Consider the following 17519-nt stretch of genomic DNA (forward strand, 5'->3'; position numbering starts at 1 on the left):
CCATGTTGGAATGCTAACTGGCTTGATCTTGGAAGTTCATCAGTACAGAGGCCGTGTCATGTCCAGAAGATAACAGTTTTCTTTGGTTCTGCCCAACCTCTAGCCCTTACGGTCTTTCCAGCTCCTCATCCTTGATGTTCCGTTAGCATTAGGGGAAGATAACACAACACAGTTATCCCACTTGCAGTGGAGCGCTCCACAGACACTTACCCACTGCACTCTAAGCAATTGTGAGTTTCTGTATTAACTGCTGCCCACTGCACAAAGAAACTTCTCTGTTAAGGTCCGAGTGCTGTACTAACCTGTGGGTACAGAGATATAAATTTAGAGAGTGTTTTGATAACATATCCATTTAGCAAAAAGATATGTTCGCTGCCAGAGCCTAAAAGCTCCCCAGCCTTGGGTTCTTAACTAGATTCTAGTCAGTTTCTAATGCAAGGCATGCGCTTCTTTCTGCAGAGCAGGCCTTAAATCTGACCAGAAAGTGATTGGTTACCCTCATGACACATGGGCCATCGCTGCACCCATGGGCGCATGCTGGCTGTTACTGTAGTTCACAGGTAAAACTATTGGGGACTTTTCTCTCCAAGCTATCTGCCGCAGCCAGTTTTGTAGGGTTTTCTTCTCCAGCACTGGGGATTAAGCCCAGGTCCTAACATTTGCTGGATAAATGTTTTGCGACTGGCCTACCTCCCTAGTCCATTGGTTTAGTATTTAGGGTTATGTTAGCCTCATAAAATGTTGAGATGCTTTCTTTTTTAAATTTTTTTCCTTTTTATTAATTCATTCATATTACATCTCAATTGTTATCCCATCCCTTGTATTCTCCCATTCCTCCCTCCCTCCTGCTTTCCCCCTACTCCCCTCCCCTATGACTGTGACTGAACAGGACCTCCTCCCCCTGTATATGCTCCTAGGGTAAGAGATGCTTTCTTTTTTTGATTGCTTTTGTGGAATAAGCCGAGGGAACTAAGGATTGTGAGTTTCATTAAAGATGGTTGGAACTTTGAAAAATCATCCGTATCTTGGGGGAAGTTTATTTTACAATTTTAATGTCTGCTTATGTTTCCAATTGTTCTAGCTTGTTTTTGTGCCAGCTTTGGGATTTTATCTCTTCTATTAGCTGGTGCATTTCTTTTAGCTTTATTTTTTTGAGTAGTTATTTTAATCTTAAGGTTTGTATTGTTGGGTTTGGGGAGGTGGCTTAGTGGTTTTAACCACTCTTAAGCACTTGGTGCACTCGTAGAGGACCTGGGTTCAATTCCCAGACCCCACATGACATCTCATAACCATTTATAACTGCAGCTCCAGGGGACCTGATGCCTTCTTCTAGCTTCTGCAGGCCCCAAGCTTGTTCATGTTATGCAGACATGCATGTAGATCCAAACTATCCAGACCCATAAAACAAAATAATCAGGTTTTAAATACCTATGTTCTTTCTGTGCTAATCTCTCTTTTACTTCTATAGTTTTTTTATTCTTTCATTTTATTTTCCTAATTAATCTTGTCACAGGTTTGTATCTTTGTTATAAAAATGAGAAGCAATCAGCCTCCTTGAAAGGCTGTGAATATTTATTCTTTTTACCTCTCATTTCCATCTATATTTTCCCCGCACTTACTCCCTGGCTTCCAAGAGATGCATCTGAAGGCAGAAAGCTTTCCTGCACACACTGTGCTCATCAGATGTCGCTGCCTAAAGCTCAGTTTGTTGTTGCATTCCAACTCTTACAATTTTGCTTACGCTTTCCAAGATGACTTAGTACAAATTGTATCGCTCACCTAAGACGGATGGGATTTTAAAAAATACCTTTCATCATCAAGGTCTCCTTTTATTGGGTAGTGGTCAGAGAACACTGCCTGTTATGATGTGGGTGCTCTGGAATGTATGACGCTTCCTCTGTGGCCTAAAATGGTCAGCTTTTATGACCGTTCCTTGTTCACTTAAAAACAGTAAAAACAGCATGTATTCTCTGTGGGTAAAAAAAAAACCAAAAAACTAAGATCATTAATTTTATTTATATGTGCCTCATATTTTAAGATTTCTGTCTAGTAATTAGGATGTCAGCCCAGTTTATATAATAGCTGTGAAATGTATCACTTGATACTTTAATCTCTCAGTTCACTATTGCTTTTGCTATGTTTTGGTATTCAAAGATTCTGGACATACATGAACTCAACCACCTAGTATTTCTGAACATCCCAGTTTGAGACAAAGGCCGTGGACATGATCTGTGTTGACTAAGGGTGTAGCCTTCAGAAACGCGGATTTAGTAAGATTCTTGTGTACTTTCTGAATGGATTTAAAGGCCCGTCTTTGAAATGTCTCAAGACTGTAACGAGATAACCTGTGGCCGGAACTCTCGTAGATTGATGTCAATGTTCTGAAGTTATTTTTCTTCTTTGCCCATGACCTGGTTCCTCATTCTCACCTATGCCTCCCCAAATGACACAGTCACTCAAAATTCAATGAGGAGTGCACTCCAAACGGTCTCTTTTAAAGTATAAAACTAATCAAAGGTGGGCTTCAAAGTGTTACTCTTCTCCTATACCTGATGGCAAACACACTAAATGTCCTTATTTTCTGCTAACGAGTCCAGAGAACTTTTATAATGCAAGAGGTTTTGGATGAGAGAAGAAACAGTGAAGACTCAGCACTGGATAGGCGTGGGAATAGGAATGAATCCAAGCACAGACGCTCTCCAGGGAGATCGTTCTGAAAAAGCTGTGTCAGTTCGACTCCAGATGAGCAGGGCATTAGGAAGATGCTGCGTCTGGGCAGAGATGCTGGTGAGGGGAGCCTTAGTCAGCTTTAACTGTCAGCCTGACACTGCCTAGAGTCACCCAGAAGATAATCTCAGTTGAGAAACTGCCTAGATCAGATTGGCCTGTGGGCAGGTCTGGGGGAGGAATTGTCTTCATCGTTAATTGATGTGGGATGGTTCAGCCTGCTGGGGGTGGCACCATCTCTAGGAAGGCGCCCTGGCTCTATAGAAATGCTAAGTAAGCATGGTCCTGTGGTGGAGCCAGCAAGCAGTAGTCCTCCACGGCCTGGGCTCCAGGTATTAGTTTGAGCTCTTGTCTTTGCCTCCCTCGGTGATGGACTGGGACCTGAAAGTATAAGCCAAACAAACCCTTTTTAATCTCCTAAATTGCTTTTGTTCAGGATATTTTCTCATAACAGCAGAAAACAAACAAGAATACATAGACAACAGACTTCGGGGAGTCTAAGGAGACAAACTTCACCCATATCACAACTAGCTTTTGTGGTATTTTGTTCTACATTGAGTAACAGGAATGTTTTCTATCGACAAACTCAATGTTTCTGCTTTTCCTCCCTTTTTACTATCATCTCAGTAAGATAACTATGGTGAAATAAGCTGGAGTTTATGACCACAATGTATTCATTGCTCAAATAATTTATCTAACCATCACGTGACCTTTTAACTTCTCATCTTGTTCTCTGGATTGTTTAGATTCTTGGTGTAAAGCACTCGTTTTCAGTGATCTTGTCAGATGGGTTACATCCCTAGTGGCCCTTGGGTGAGGTAAGTGAGCTGTGCTGTGCTTTCTTGAGTCTGTTATGGTTGGTTGTAAAAAGCAACACCCATGACTGCTGTTGGTGAGTGTTGGCCTTTGTGAACTTGAGCTGGGTATCCAGAGGCTTGCTTCCTCTTTCTGGCCCAGGTATGCTGTGTTCTTCACTGGAGCTTCTGGCTAGTGTCTCTGAAATAACACAGTGCTCTCTCTGCTCATCGTGCGAGTAATTTAGCTGTCTTGATCTCAGTAGATATCGAACTAAAACACATATCAACTGAAGAGGTTAGAACTTGGACCAACACAAAGAAAGGGATGCCACACCTCTGATTAATAGACTAACTCTGCCCATGAGATTTTTCCAAGGTGAAAGAATGCAGTTCAAACTATCAATGGCTGTGGACATCCATTTGGTAAAGGGATGGCCTAACATGCTTGAGTCTCTGGGTTTGAGTCCCTGAACTTCAAAAAAAAATAACAATAATGATAATATCATGAAAACATTCTCCTGCGGATGCTGCTGCTGTAGTTCTCATGTTCTGCATCTGTGATAAACACAGTTTAATATGAACTTGACATGAATTCTGACTGAGCATCTCCTTTCACCAGAACTTGAATTTAAACCAAGGTTAAAAAAAAAAAGTCAGGTTCGCGCATTCATTCATATGCAGACCCACATAGATGTAGATATTTATTAAACAAATATTTATTGGGCCAATATGTGTTCTAGGAAATGGAAATAGAGCATTGAACTTTGCGCCATCATGTTTAGTGCATGTTGGCAAAGAATATTTTGTGTCACCAATGGATAACCAGGACAAAACCAAAACGAAGTGGAACAGAGGACTGCACAAAGACAGAGTGAAGAACGGGCAAGAAAGGACCAAGCGAGGTGGCAGCTGGTCAGGCTGAGGTTTCAAAGGCTCTGAATGACTAGTGATGCTCAGCCTGCAACAGAACAGAGAAAAGTAGAGACTGTTACGGTCTGACCATGAAATACACTGTTGGCTCTGGTTCCTTAACAATTTAACTTTATTATGAATTTATTGAATGAATGTACCTTCCTTACAACCTGACTACCCTAAACAGGAGGGAAAGGAGATTAAGGAGAACAGGAATGAAACCTTCTGAGTATCACTTCCGCGGGGTGAATCCCTTGGTGTAATTCTCTGAGAATCTAGCAGATCGTCTACCCGACAGAAGAAGCTGCAGGTCGTGGCCTGAACCTACAGCTTCTTCTCTCATGCTAGCCAATCACTCTTGAACCCTCCAACAACCTCCCCCCCCCCCCCCCCCCCCCCCCCCCCCCCCCCCCCCGCCAATCCTTTTGCAATACAATAGCCCAGCCCTATCTGGGGAGCTAGAAGCTTTGAGGCTTTAGCACCAGTGGCAGAAGCAAGGCAGAAAGCAGGCCGTGAAGGTGACTTCTACTTCTGTGTGTGGTCCAAGCCTTCTGTTCCCCTATCTTCCAAAGTACGAAAAAGTTGTGCAGCAAACCCCTCCCACCTCCATGGGTGAGCTGCCCCAAACAGTGAGTCTTCCTTAGCATAATGGATTGACAGTCTTCAAAGCTCTTAGCCAAAATAAATTCTTCTTCCCTCCTTTTCTTCTTTTTTCTTTTCTTTTTTTTTTTTTTTTTTTTTTTTTTTTTGGTTTTTCTGAGACAGGGTGTTTCTCTGTGTAGCCTTAGCTGTCCTGGACTCACTTTGTAGACCAGGCTGTCCTCGAACTCACAAAGATCCACCTGCCTCTGCCTCCCAAGTGCTGGAATTAAAGGCGTGCACCACCACTACCCAGCAATACAGAGCTTTTCATGGGAAGCTAACTCACCCTTGGCTAGTGAGCTTGGTATTGGACAAGGTGTCAAAGACCTGGCATTAGTGATTTAGAGAACTGCTCTGAGCCAATCTCAGCACCACAGAAAGGAAAGCTTGGATGGAGGTTATGTAAAGTGACATTCTCTCAGCCCCGCCCATCTGGCTTGGGTTGTAGCAGGGATTCAGGGATAGGGGTCCTTACATACCCCAGCTAGGGCCTCTGGGCACTAAGTCCACCTGACGTCAGGCCCTCAAGAATCGCCCCGTTTACACGCAGCGGCTTGAACTGACAAAGTAAATGCCTTGTTGTTCAAGGGACGTTATTAGGATGCCCAGAGATTTAAAACAAACAAACAAACAAACAAACAAAAAAAAAAAAACAGTTCTCCGTGGTGCGTCGGGGAGGTGGCCTTCGGGAAGGGTCTGGGAGTTCTTCCCGCTCAAGGACCCCAACAGGAGAAGCGCTTTAACCGCCCAGATTGACGCAGCTAAGGGTGTGTGTCTTGGCGTGTGGTGCGATTTTTCCATGCAGGCAAAGCACAACTGGTTGGCAGCGGTTGAGGACTCCCACGCCCTCCAGGCCCCGCCCCAGCACTAGGCCCCGCCCACACCCGCCCTCCAGGTGTTTTTCCTACCACCCGCCCCCTTCTGCAGGCCCCGCCCTTTCCGTCCTTCCTCCACCCGAAGGCTGTCTCTTCGGACCGGCTTCCCGTCTCAGGCTCCGCCTTTTCCTCCAGCATGCTCCTTCCCTGCCTCCAGCGTTTCCGGTCGCGTGGGTTATCATAACGTGCTGTATTTCTGGGGCCAGCGATTTGGACCATGGGGGTCCCCAAAAGGAAAGCCTCAAAGGGCCCGGACGGCGCGGCGTCCTGCGCTGGACCAGCTAAGCGAGCCCGCGTGGAGGAGCTCACGGGCGCGCGGTTCAAGACTCAGCTGAGAGATGCGCAGGGCCCTGGACAAGGTGAGTGAGGCCGGCGGGCCGGGCAGGCCAGACTGCTCATCTCATCTTCAGGGCATTGACAGAGCCACGCCTCCGGCTTGCGGGGAAACCGAGGCTCGAGGCTCCGGTGGTTGAGCATGTAGGGTCCACTGCGTGTCCGTGCTTCTGTGGCCTGACGATTCTCTTCGGGGCAGCGACCCTAGACACCTCCAAAACCTCTTGGTTGTGGTTGTCAGTAAAGTAAAGGAAGAATCCTCGTTCACACTGCAAACCTTTACTGAGCCCCTGGCAGCGAGCGAGTCCGCCTGTTCAGTGAGACAGCTTGTTTGGGCTGTCAGTAGCCGTCCCCTTAGGCACGCCTAACCAACTGTCAACCCTGATAACAGCATGATGTGACCTGTAACGAGTTCTGTAAATTTCTACCACTCCTCGGTTAGGATTGGACCAGATTCTGAAAGAGGCCTGAATGTGAGCAGATGCCATCTCAGAGCTGTCAGCTTTGAAGGGTTTTCTTTGTGTTGCGTATGATGCCATTAGCCCCTTTATACTTTATGTAAGCCCTGTTAGGTAGGTCCCTTGTACGTTTCATACAGCAGGTACCAGAGCTCAGCATTCAGTGACTTGCCCGTCGCCATGGAGCTAATAGGTAGCCACTCTGGGATGTAGGTCCAGCTGTTTGGCTTAGACGTATGTTCTCACCTGGTATGTTCAAAGTGTGAGGCCTTGCTCCTTGCTCCTTAAACCTGACCAGACCTTACAGAATGGCTTGGACCAGCCACATTAAGCTGCTGTCTGAGAGGAAAGATGTGGTTGGCTCTCTTCAGCTCCCAGCTCTCACCTTCAGTATAATGTCCTCTTCTGGGGCTCGAGTCAGGATTGCAGCCCGAGTTTGCCCACTGCCAGCTTCTTTTCTGTGTTGCCTTCACTTGAGTGTTTTCATAATGCCCATGTGGGTTCACTGCCAAGGGCTACCAAAACCAGACTGCACACTAGATGCTAAACAACTTTTATGTTCTCGCAGTTCTAGATAGAAAGAACCCAGTACCGTGTGCATGAAGGCCCGTCCTGCACTGCGCACAGGTGCCTCTTGCTTTGTTGTCATATGACCTCACGTCTTTATAGAGGCTCTCTCTCTCTGGTTCCCCTTCTTATTAAGACACCAGTCCTGTGGGAGTGGGGCAGCAACCCAATGGCCTCTTACAAGCCCTGTCTTGTAGGAGTTGGAGCCTTAACATGAAACTTCAGCTCAGTGGGTTCTGTGCCTCTTTGGGTACATCAGTGGTGTGTGGGCATCACAGAACAAGGGAAGCATGGTGTAGCAGTGGCTGTGATGGTTTCTGAGGAGACTGTCCTGTTCATCTCTTAACTCTTTATTTCAGCTTTGGAAGCCTTCGTCTCCGCTGCCAAGCAGCTCCCACAGGAAGGCATGTGTGACGTTGTCGAGGGCTACATCAAGATTTCCATGGAGTGTGCGGAAGTTTTCCAGCTCCTGAGTGGAGAGAAGAGGCCCGAGAGTGAAGTAGGTGATTCCTTAACCTGCATGCTGAAGAGAAGTCAGTGTTGTGTGGCACTGAGCATGGCGAAGGGTGATGTCCGTGTCTTGGCCAGTACCAGTCTCCCTCAGAAAGTGACCTCTTGTCCCAGTGCTTGGCCCCTATGGCCTTGAAGACATCGTGATGGGACACAGCAGTTCTTCTTCAACAATGTCATAAGTCAAGATTAGGTTTCTAAAACATTTGTAAAATATTTATGTGTACCAGTGCTTTGCCCGTATGTATGCATGTATGCATGCATGTATGTATGTGCACCACGTGTACCCTTATTGCCACAGGTAATAAGGATTTCTGGAATTAGACAGTTGTGAGCTGCCATGTGGGTGCTGGGAACCGAACCCAGGTTCTTTTTTATTTGCTTTGGTTTTTTTGTTTGTTTGTTTGTTTGTTTTGTTTTTCGAGACAGGGTTTCTCTGTGTAGCCTTGGCTGCCCTAGACTCACTTTGTAGACCAGGCTGGCCTGGAACTCACAGAGATCCGCCTGCCTCTGCCTCCCGAGTGCTGGGGTTAAAGGCGTGCGCCACCACGCCCGGCTATGAACCCAGGTTCTTTGCAAGAGCGGCCAGTGCTTTCAACTGCTGAGCCATCTCTCTAGCCCTAGGATTATAGGTTCTTAGAGTGCACTGGGTTTGCCTTAACAATAGGGCAATGCCTTGGGTTACAGACTCAGAACCTAGGTGGAGTTGATTGGCTTCCAAGAGGTTGAGGATTGGAACTGCCTCTGAGCTTGTTGACCTCAGGACTCTGACAAGACTGTCGAAGTGAGTGTTCCTCAGAGCGGTGAGCCCATTCTCGATAGAGCTCTGACCTTCGCTGTCATCCTGTGAGACTGTGGGCAGCCTCTTGTCTGTTTCTAGCTCAGAGCCTGGGTCTTGGCAGGTGAACTCGGTAAACTCTCCTGCTTCCCTCTGGTATTTTGGCTCAGGATCTGGGGAAGGCCTAACTTTGTAACGCTAGCTAAGGCAAGGATGAAATGATTGATAGTGTTTGATTCTGCTTTTGCAGATGCTGTTAATATTTCAAGTTTTCGAGGCCATTTTATTGAGGACAGCCAGTGATCTTACGCATTTCCACGTGGTGGGTGCCAACATTGTGAAGAAGTTAATGAACAACCACATGAAGATCATCTGTGAATCCCTATATGCATCTGGTTACAGGTGAGCGGCCTGTCGTGCGGCCAGGGACCAGCCTTCGGGCTGCTCTGTCACTATTACTGAGGCTTTCGGACTGTGTCTCAGCCCTTCCTTCACCAGTGACCAGTGGGGACTACTGCTGACTCCTCATCCAAAGGTTCCTTCTGCGCTACCATGCTTTCTTCACTGTCCTGGGTCTCAGATATCCTTACCTAGCCTGTGCTGCCTAGATAGTTCTCTCTGGCAGTCATGGCTATGTCTTTCTCAGCACTTTGCAGAGAAAAGGCCTATGTGGTCTACACTGACCATCTTGGGTCAGTAACAGTCCCATGTCCTTTTCTGTCTCCATGTCCCACTTTAGTTTTCTGCATGTAGACAAAATGCCTGTGCACTGGCCACAACGGTCTATATCTATTGACTGTTGTCTTCCTCTAAGTATGTGTGTAGAGGATCGTAGCATCTTACTTTTCCAGTGTCTAGAACAGCGCCTTGCATGGAGCCACCAATTCTGCCAGGCTCAGAGCAGAAGGCTGCCAAGAGGACACTTTTGGAGACACCTCTTTGATGTTGTCCTTTGTGTCCCCAAAGCCCAGTGACTGAGATGTGACAGCTCAGTGTCTCATTCCTCTGCCTCCCTCCCACTAACGCCCATCACTGTGTAGGAGAGAAAGAAGGTTTGTGGGGAGAGAGAGTGGAGCTTTCTTGGCTCCTTCTGCCTGTTGAGGGTCGTTGGGTTTTTTGGGAAAATACCAATCTCAGTTGTCAGCCTGGTCTCTGCATAGTAAGCTCCAAGTCAGCCAAAGCTACAATCATAGTGAAACTCTGCTTCAAATAATAATAGCTATTATTTTCCTCTTTGTATTATAATCTTTCTTTGGCTTTTTAGTTCCTTTTAAAGTTTTTGTTACGTTTACAAAGTGAAAGAGAAGAGCGTTTGTGCTGCTGTCTTGCCTTCTGGTTCCTGACAAACTCGGTTTCCTGTCCCGGTGCAGGATGGCCCGAGCCTGCTTGGACTTGATGGCTGCCATGGTGACCCAGGGTCCTGAAGCCGCCAGAGATGTGTGCAGCTGTTTTGATTTAAATAAAAAATCCCTGTATACCCTGGTCACGAAGAGGGACTCAAAGGTGAGGAGTCCACAGTTCCCTGCCCTTTGGGGGGCTTTGGTGGTGGTTTCCCTCCTCCCCTCCCTTGGTCCCCACACAGCTGCTGAAGTCCAGGCCGCTGACTAGGGCAGCGCCCTCCCCGCCCTCACCCGAGGGAACCTGAGCAACTGGGACATCTGAAGAAGATCGGGCCTACCTGAAAGGGACACAGTTGTCTTGGTGGCTTCAGGCTCTGGCCTGAGAGGATAATTTTAAGGCCCTTGTCTTCTGAGTGGATGGAAGAGCCCCTCTCTGCCTCATAGCTGTGAGGCCGTAAAGCACTGCAGTCCTCTTCCCATTCTGTCTCCTTTAGAAAAACCTTTGAAGCCCTGAGCCCCGAGGGCCCCTGGGGTCTGTGGTAAATGACCTGTGCTCCTCAGTTATAACTTTTAATGGCTAGAGAATGAGCAGGAATGCTAGGTTTTCAGGAGCACTGCAAGAGTTCACTGCTAGCTCTAGAGGTGACATGGGTTTGCAGGCCTCTGGGGAAGAAAACACAACCAAGCTCTCTAAGCTCCCAGCACAGGGCCAGCTGCAGGTCTTGGTAGCACCTGTTCCTGTGTGCCAGCTTGGCTCTTAATGGTGCTCCATACTGTGCTCAGCCAAAGCCAGAGTGCTCCCCTCCTTGTGAGCCTGGAGCACAGGGAGTGTAGTCCACCCCCTGGCTGAGGTAGAAAACTGCTGCTATACATCTCCTATGTAACAGGCAGCATGCCATATGTCTCCTGTGTAACAAGTGGCGTGCTGTACGTCTCCTATGCAACAGGCGGCATGCTTAGCTGTCATTGTACTCCTGGTGATCAACTGCTAGGAAGGAAACCAAAGGGCTAACAGTACCACATAACTGTTAAGGCTCCGTGAGACAAGCCTGGTATTAAGGGTTTTACAGAATTACAAATAAGGCAGTGTCTGAGGGAGGAAAGTCCTGTTAGTGTCTCTTAGATGCTTTCTTACTGTGTCAGCAGATTCCTCCCAGTGGGTAAGGGCTTCCATGAAATGAATTTAGCATGAAAGTGGTTGCTGTTTGTACAGTAATGCAAATGTCTTGGCTGGCAGTTGGCCTCGGAGTGATCATCCATCAGATGTCCTCCCTGCCCCCTGTCTCAGCTCTCCAAGCTGTCTGAGGAAAGTATACTGACTGCCCAGGCCACCCGGACAGCCTGGACGACATGGAAAAGCCCAGCTAGGGCTTCTCCTCCCAAACCCCAGCTACAGCAGCTGGCTCACCTCGGGCTCTCGGGGGTGCTGTTTCACTCTGGGCTCTGTAAAGTGGAAGGAAGAAGGACCTCATGTTGGAAGTGCTCGTCTCTTCCCTGTGTGAGCTACATAAGCTACCTTAGATGCTCTGTGTATTGTGCTCAGTGATAGCCAGACAAGGTTTTTCAAAATACCAGAAGCATTAAAAATAGAGCGGCACAAGGAGCCCCGAGTTCCAGCTTTGGCCAGTGTCAGCCCCCTTCACCCACTTAGTACGCCATCTTTTCACTTGACTTTTACAGCAAATCCCAGGTGAGACTCACATCTCAATATAAATATTTCAGTATGCACTCTTAGCAGAAAAATGTCTTTTTAAAAACAAAACCACAATGCCATTATGATGCTGTCAACCATTAATAATTTCTCACCATGAGTACCTAGTTTGGTTTTTTGATCTTCGTGACTCAAAAGACATTTTAGTACTTGCTGGTTCAAATCTGGGTCCAGCCAGGGTCCATATGTTAGCTGCATGTGGTTGATCGGCTTGTCAGGTGTCTTCCGATGTCTCAGGTATTTGGCTTTCCCTTGTTTACCTCATGCCCTGTAGTTGCTGAGATGGAATCACTTCTGTTTGCAAGGTGTGCTTTAGTGTTCTGAAGAAAGCAGGCCATGTCTGTTCATCCAGCCAAAGAAAGCACTGTGTGAGTCCTGTGCCAAGAGCAGCCCTGCCAAATGTTCCTGTCTATTTTAGAAAGTGTTTTTCAGAACAAGCCCAGAGAAGTTCAGGATGTTTCCTTTCTGGGATGACAACCCTGTGAGGTCATAGGGTGAGAGAGGAGTAGGCACAGGCGCCTTCAGTGGGAGGGGTGGGCTGGAGATGGAGGCTTGTGGCGTGGCCAGCCCACGGAGGGGGGGTGCTCTCGTCTCTGAGAGTGGTCAATCTAATTTCTCAACCGTGTAGGAACCCAAGATTTGAGGCTGGCTGGGATATAGGATGGGAACCAACAGGTGGAAACCAGATTCTTTTTCACTTAGAAATTCCTTGTTGGGAGAAGCCACAGGAAGATCTAGGCCAAGTCTATTGTGTGCATATAGTCTAGAAAAATCTAGAGTGACAGAGTGGGGACTAGAAGTCCTAGGGCCTTGACTCTCAGTACTTCAGCGGATGATGGTGATGGCGGAGGTGAAGGTGGTGGTGGTGATGATAGGCTTTTTCTAACTCATTTGCCAAGTGTGACTACCCCCCCCCCACTGGTGATGAGAGCCGAATGAGACTGACAGCAATTCGGTGTTTGCCATAGAGCCTGGTGTGTAGTGAGCAGATGCTCAGTAAACAGTGTCACTGTCCTCACCACCATCGCCAGGACTGACTGCTGCCACTCTTCTGTTACTGTTAAGTGGGCCAGGGTGGCCTGGAAGGCAGGGATGCTGACTTCTTGGTCTTGCCAGGCGTTCAAGACCGTGCTCTCTATAGCCATGCATTAAGGTACCTCGGAATGATTGCGAATTGATGGAGCAGCTGCAGAGACCTGTGCCTTCACGTCCCTGTGTTGAGACGTGAGTGTGCCTTAGCATCACTGAGAAGAGACCTGTGCCTTCACGTCCCTGTGTTGAGACGTGAGTGTGCCTTAGCATCACTGAGAAGAGACCTGTGCCTTCACGTCCCTGTGTTGAGACGTGAGTGTGCCTTAGCATCACTGAGAAGAGACCTGTGCCTTCACGGCTCTGTGTTGAGACGTGAGTGTGCCTTAGCATCACTGAGAAGAGACCTGTGCCTTCACGGCCCTGTGTTGAGACGTGAGTGTGCCTTAGCATCACTGAGAAGGGACCTGTGCCTTCACGTCCCTGTGTTGAGACGTGAGTGTGCCTTAGCATCACTGAGAAGAGACCTGTGCCTTCACGTCCCTGTGTTGAGACGTGAGTGTGCCTTAGCATCACTGAGAAGGGACCTGTGCCTTCACGGCCCTGTGTTGAGACGTGAGTGTGCCTTAGCATCACTGAGAAGAGACCTGTGCCTTCACGGCCCTGTGTTGAGACGTGAGTGTGCCTTAGCATCACTGAGAAGGGACCTGTGCCTTCACGTCCCTGTGTTGAGACGTGAGTGTGCCTTAGCATCACTGAGAAGAGACCTGTGCCTTCACGTCCCTGTGTTGAGACGTGAGTGTGCCTTAGCATCACTGAGAAGGGACCTGTGCCTTCACGGCCCTGTGTTGAGACGTGAGTGTGCCTTAGCATCACTGAGAAGAGACCTGTGCCTTCACGGCCCTGTGTTGAGACGTGAGTGTGCCTTAGCATCACTGAGAAGAGACCTGTGCCTTCACGGCCCTGTGTTGAGACGTGAGTGTGCCTTAGCATCACTGAGAAGGGACCTGTGCCTTCACGGCCCTGTGTTGAGACGTGAGTGTGCCTTAGCATCACTGAGAAGAGACCTGTGCCTTCACGTCCCTGTGTTGAGACGTGAGTGTGCCTTAGCATCACTGAGAAGGGACCTGTGCCTTCACGGCCCTGTGTTGAGACGTGAGTGTGCCTTAGCATCACTGAGAAGAGACCTGTGCCTTCACGTCCCTGTGTTGAGACGTGAGTGTGCCTTAGCATCACTGAGAAGGGAAGCTGATCGATGGCCTGTGACTTCCCCCAGTCATGGCCTTTGTGTCCTGCCTCTCTGGTCACGCTGATGCCTGTAGGCTGCATCCTGGCATGCCCATGGGCTCATAACATGAAGCATCTGTGCTTTGTTTTTTAGTGTAACTTAATAGCTTATTTACAATATCTAATAAAAACCAGATATCACTGTTGGCCTCTCATCAAAAGCAGCACCATGTCTCTATTATCTGTGGCTTTTCTAAAACACAATAGATTGTTTTCATTAGCAAGCAAGAGGGGGTGGATCCCAGCAGGACTAAGGATTTTTGGCCCTATCCTAGCATGAACTAAAGAAATTTATGTCGTAAGTCAGGGCACAACTGTTTTCAGCCATACTTTTATATTGAGACTAGGACTTAAAAAAGAGGGCAAGCAGAGAAGACCTACAGTGTTGGGGATGCAAAGAAAATTTGCTTACCGTAAAGAGCGAAGAAGCCATATGCTAGTGTCTGGAGGCAGACCAGGAGGCTGGCGCTGCTAAGCTGGGCGTGTGCATGCCTTCTACGTTCTTGTCTCTAATGGCTGCATGTAACGTGTGAGTCTCTTCTGTCCTCTAGGGAGTGCATGACGTCCGGCTTGCTTACATCCAGTTCGCCCTCTCCTTCCTAATTGCGGGTGACGACACCACTATAGGACAAGTGCTGGAGCTAAAAGGTGGGAGTCCCCTTTGTCCCTTGGGAAAGTCTGAAGCTCAGAAAAACTGACCACTCATGGTTTCCTCCGAGAGCCTGCAGCCTCTGCAGCCGCAGTGTGTACTACAGTGCTCAGAGGGCGTGTTTGGGGGGGTCACAGGTTTGAGCAGTTGTGTGTGATGCCGCTGGAGTGCTGAGCACAGCCTGAGAGACAGGTGAGGAAGCGGTACGGCTTTTGTTCCAGAGGATGCACAGATTCGTAGCCCTGACTTTTCTTAGTATTTGCATTTATTTCTTTTTATTTGTATGGTGTTTCCCCTGCCTGTGTGTCTGTACACTACATGCATGTGGCACCTGCAGAGGACAGAAGAGAATATCACATCTCCTGGGACTGGACTTAAAACCAGTTCTGATCTGCTTATGTGGGTGCTGGGAATCAAACCTGGGTGCTCTGGAAGATCAACTTGTGCTATTAACCACTGAGCCATCTTTCCAGCACCAGTAAATGCTTTAAAAAAAAAATAAATAAAATATAAGGGACTGGAATATAACTCAGTTGTCTAGCACTTACTTAGATCGTGCAAGGAGTTTGATTCCCTGCATCACAGTAAGTAACATAGATAGATTTCGTTGCTGTAATCAGGCTGTGAAGGCACCAGGGAGCTCCAGCTTGACCACCTTCTGCTGACTGCCTCCTTACAACAAGGCTTGCCATAGTTTATTAGGAACACCAGGGTTTTATTTGTTAGTTGCTCACAGTTCTTTTTGTTTTGTTTTGCTTTTGTTTTTTGAGACAGGGTTTCTCTGTGTAGCCTTGGCTGTCCTGGACTCGCTTTGTAGACCAGGCTGGCCTTGAACTCTCAGCAATCCACCAGCCTCTGCCTCCCGAGTGCTGGAATTAAAGGCATGTGCCACCGCGCTCGGCTGCTCACAGTTCTAGAACTATGCCCTTTTGTCCTGGCAGAACACTGGGCAAGTACTTACGGGAGTCCCCATGTGCTGCAGCCTAAGTGGTTGGTGTCCAGCCCTTCTGCCTGCCCCAGCACAGGGGTCCTGAGCTTCACACTCCAAGTGAGTAAGAGTGGAGGGGAGACTGATGGCAGCCTGGGCTGCGTGGCAGCTCCACTCATGTTGGGGCAGAGCGTGACGACGGGCAGTAGACTGCATTTGCAGAGGGCCCCTGACAGACGTGACACAGGGACAGAGGGAGCAACGTTTCATGGTAAGGAAGGCATGGTGGCAGGAGCGCGAGGCAGCTGGTGACAGGACTCGGTGGTCAGGAAGCAGAGAGACATGGATGCTGGTACTGGCCGGCTTTCCCCTTTTTATGCAGCCAGGGAGCCAAGCCCATGGGATGGAATTGCTCGCAAACAGGGTGGGTCTTCCCTCTTGGATTAAACTTCCGAGGCATGCCAGAGGTTTGTTTCCGTGGCAGTTTTAAATCTAGTCAGGTTGAAATGAGAGTGGCCACCACAGAGCCTCAGAGTTTCCCCTGATGTTGCCAGGAACTGGCTTCAGGCTGTCATGCTGCTCCCTGTGGGTTATCTCGCCTGCCGTCTCTAAAGGACGGCCGAGTACTCATCACACTGCCCACAACAGGGGATGTAGGGCCGCTGGGCCTTATGCATCCAGACTTCAAAGATGTTTGCTCTAGCAATTCCATGTGTAGTAAGGATGTGAGTAGACGTTTGGTTAGGGGAGAGTTTTTATATAACTGGCTGAAAATTGGACTCCTAATGACCCATTATCAAAGGATGAAGTGAGCAAATTGAGTACTAGTTGTCAAAATACACACTGATGTCAGAGTTTGAGTGACAGGTGGTTGAGTGTAGAGTAGCAGTTCACGCACATTGGACAGAGCATATGGACCGCAGACTCCAACCATCAACTCGGATGTCGCCCATGTTTGCCGTTGAGTGGGTTATGGTTGACTTGAAATTTATCCCTTTGGTTTGACTTTAAAAAGGGGGGGCAGGGAATGATTTTTCTTTGTAGAAATTGTGTGTTGCTCTAGGCCAGTGAAACTGTGATTGCTTGGGACTTTGTGCCCGTGTCACCTCTAGGTCTGTAGCTGTCTCCTTGGTGGAGGAAAAGGGTGAGTCAGAGTGCAAGGCAGACAGACTGCTCCCCTTTGCGCGTTGCTCAAATGCGATGAGCATCTTGAGCATCCCTGGGCTCACTCGAGTAGGAGAGACGGTCCAAGGGCTGTTGTCACTCTGTGCGTCCTCTAGCGCCGGGCTGCTTTAGCTAATGTTAAGTGGGGTGAGTGCCGAGCTTCTTGTACGTTTTATGGCCATTTTACCTTGAGATGTCCATGATTCCCCATGCCATGGAGCAGGTTTACCATTGAAAATTTATGTGACGAGTACAGAGCTTTAACCAGGTCTAACATTGTTTGCTCTACGTTTCAAAGTACCTCTGAGTTTAATTCTTTGCATCTTTTATTTTTAGAATTTATCCCCTGCATTTTTAGCTCAGGCATAAAGCAGGATAAGATTTCTACCATCAACATTTTGTTGTCCACACTGAAAACAAAGGTACGTGTCTGCTGTCTGGAGTGTCTTGCTTGTCTTGAGGATGAGTAAAGCCTGTGTCTCAAGGCTGAGCTTACAGGCTGTTTGGACAATGGCTTCTTAGGCTTAAGCTCAGTCTTGGTGGGAGTCAGTCCTGCAGCTAAAGGGTCAAAGAAGAGCTGACGCTCGCTCAAACAGCCTGACTCCTTTGGTTACCATAGGAGAAAAGCTGTCAGGCTGCAGTTCATACAACTCGGCTGCAGTAGTTTGGGTTGTAAGTTGCAAATGATACTTTCTTTACACATCTGCCCAAGTTTAAATGTGAACCATGTTGCATATTCTGCCCTTTTCAGATTTCTTAAGAAACAGTTTAAAACTTAGTAGAAGGGTCATGGCTTTTACTTCTACTCTCAG

The 17519-nt window shown here is 48.0% G+C and overlaps 1 protein-coding gene across 2 annotated transcripts in view; it reads left to right on the plus strand.

The window, feature by feature from the left end:
• The first annotated feature begins 6040 nt into the window (after positions 1–6040).
• URB1 (URB1 ribosome biogenesis homolog) overlaps positions 6041–17519 on the plus strand; it is a 57436-nt gene continuing 45957 nt past the window's right edge. For both annotated transcript variants that reach the window (XM_084801873.1, XM_084801872.1), the window contains exons 1-6: positions 6041–6312; positions 7671–7810; positions 8850–9001; positions 9970–10102; positions 14518–14614; positions 17044–17129. In XM_084801873.1, coding sequence (XP_084657999.1) covers positions 6171–6312; positions 7671–7810; positions 8850–9001; positions 9970–10102; positions 14518–14614; positions 17044–17129 — 750 coding nt within the window. In that variant the 5' untranslated portion in view covers positions 6041–6170. The remainder of the gene's footprint in view (positions 6313–7670; positions 7811–8849; positions 9002–9969; positions 10103–14517; positions 14615–17043; positions 17130–17519) is intronic.

This window comes from Acomys minous (assembly GCF_964271855.1).
Source record: "Acomys minous genome assembly, chromosome: 11".
NCBI lineage: Eukaryota > Metazoa > Chordata > Mammalia > Rodentia > Muridae > Acomys > Acomys minous.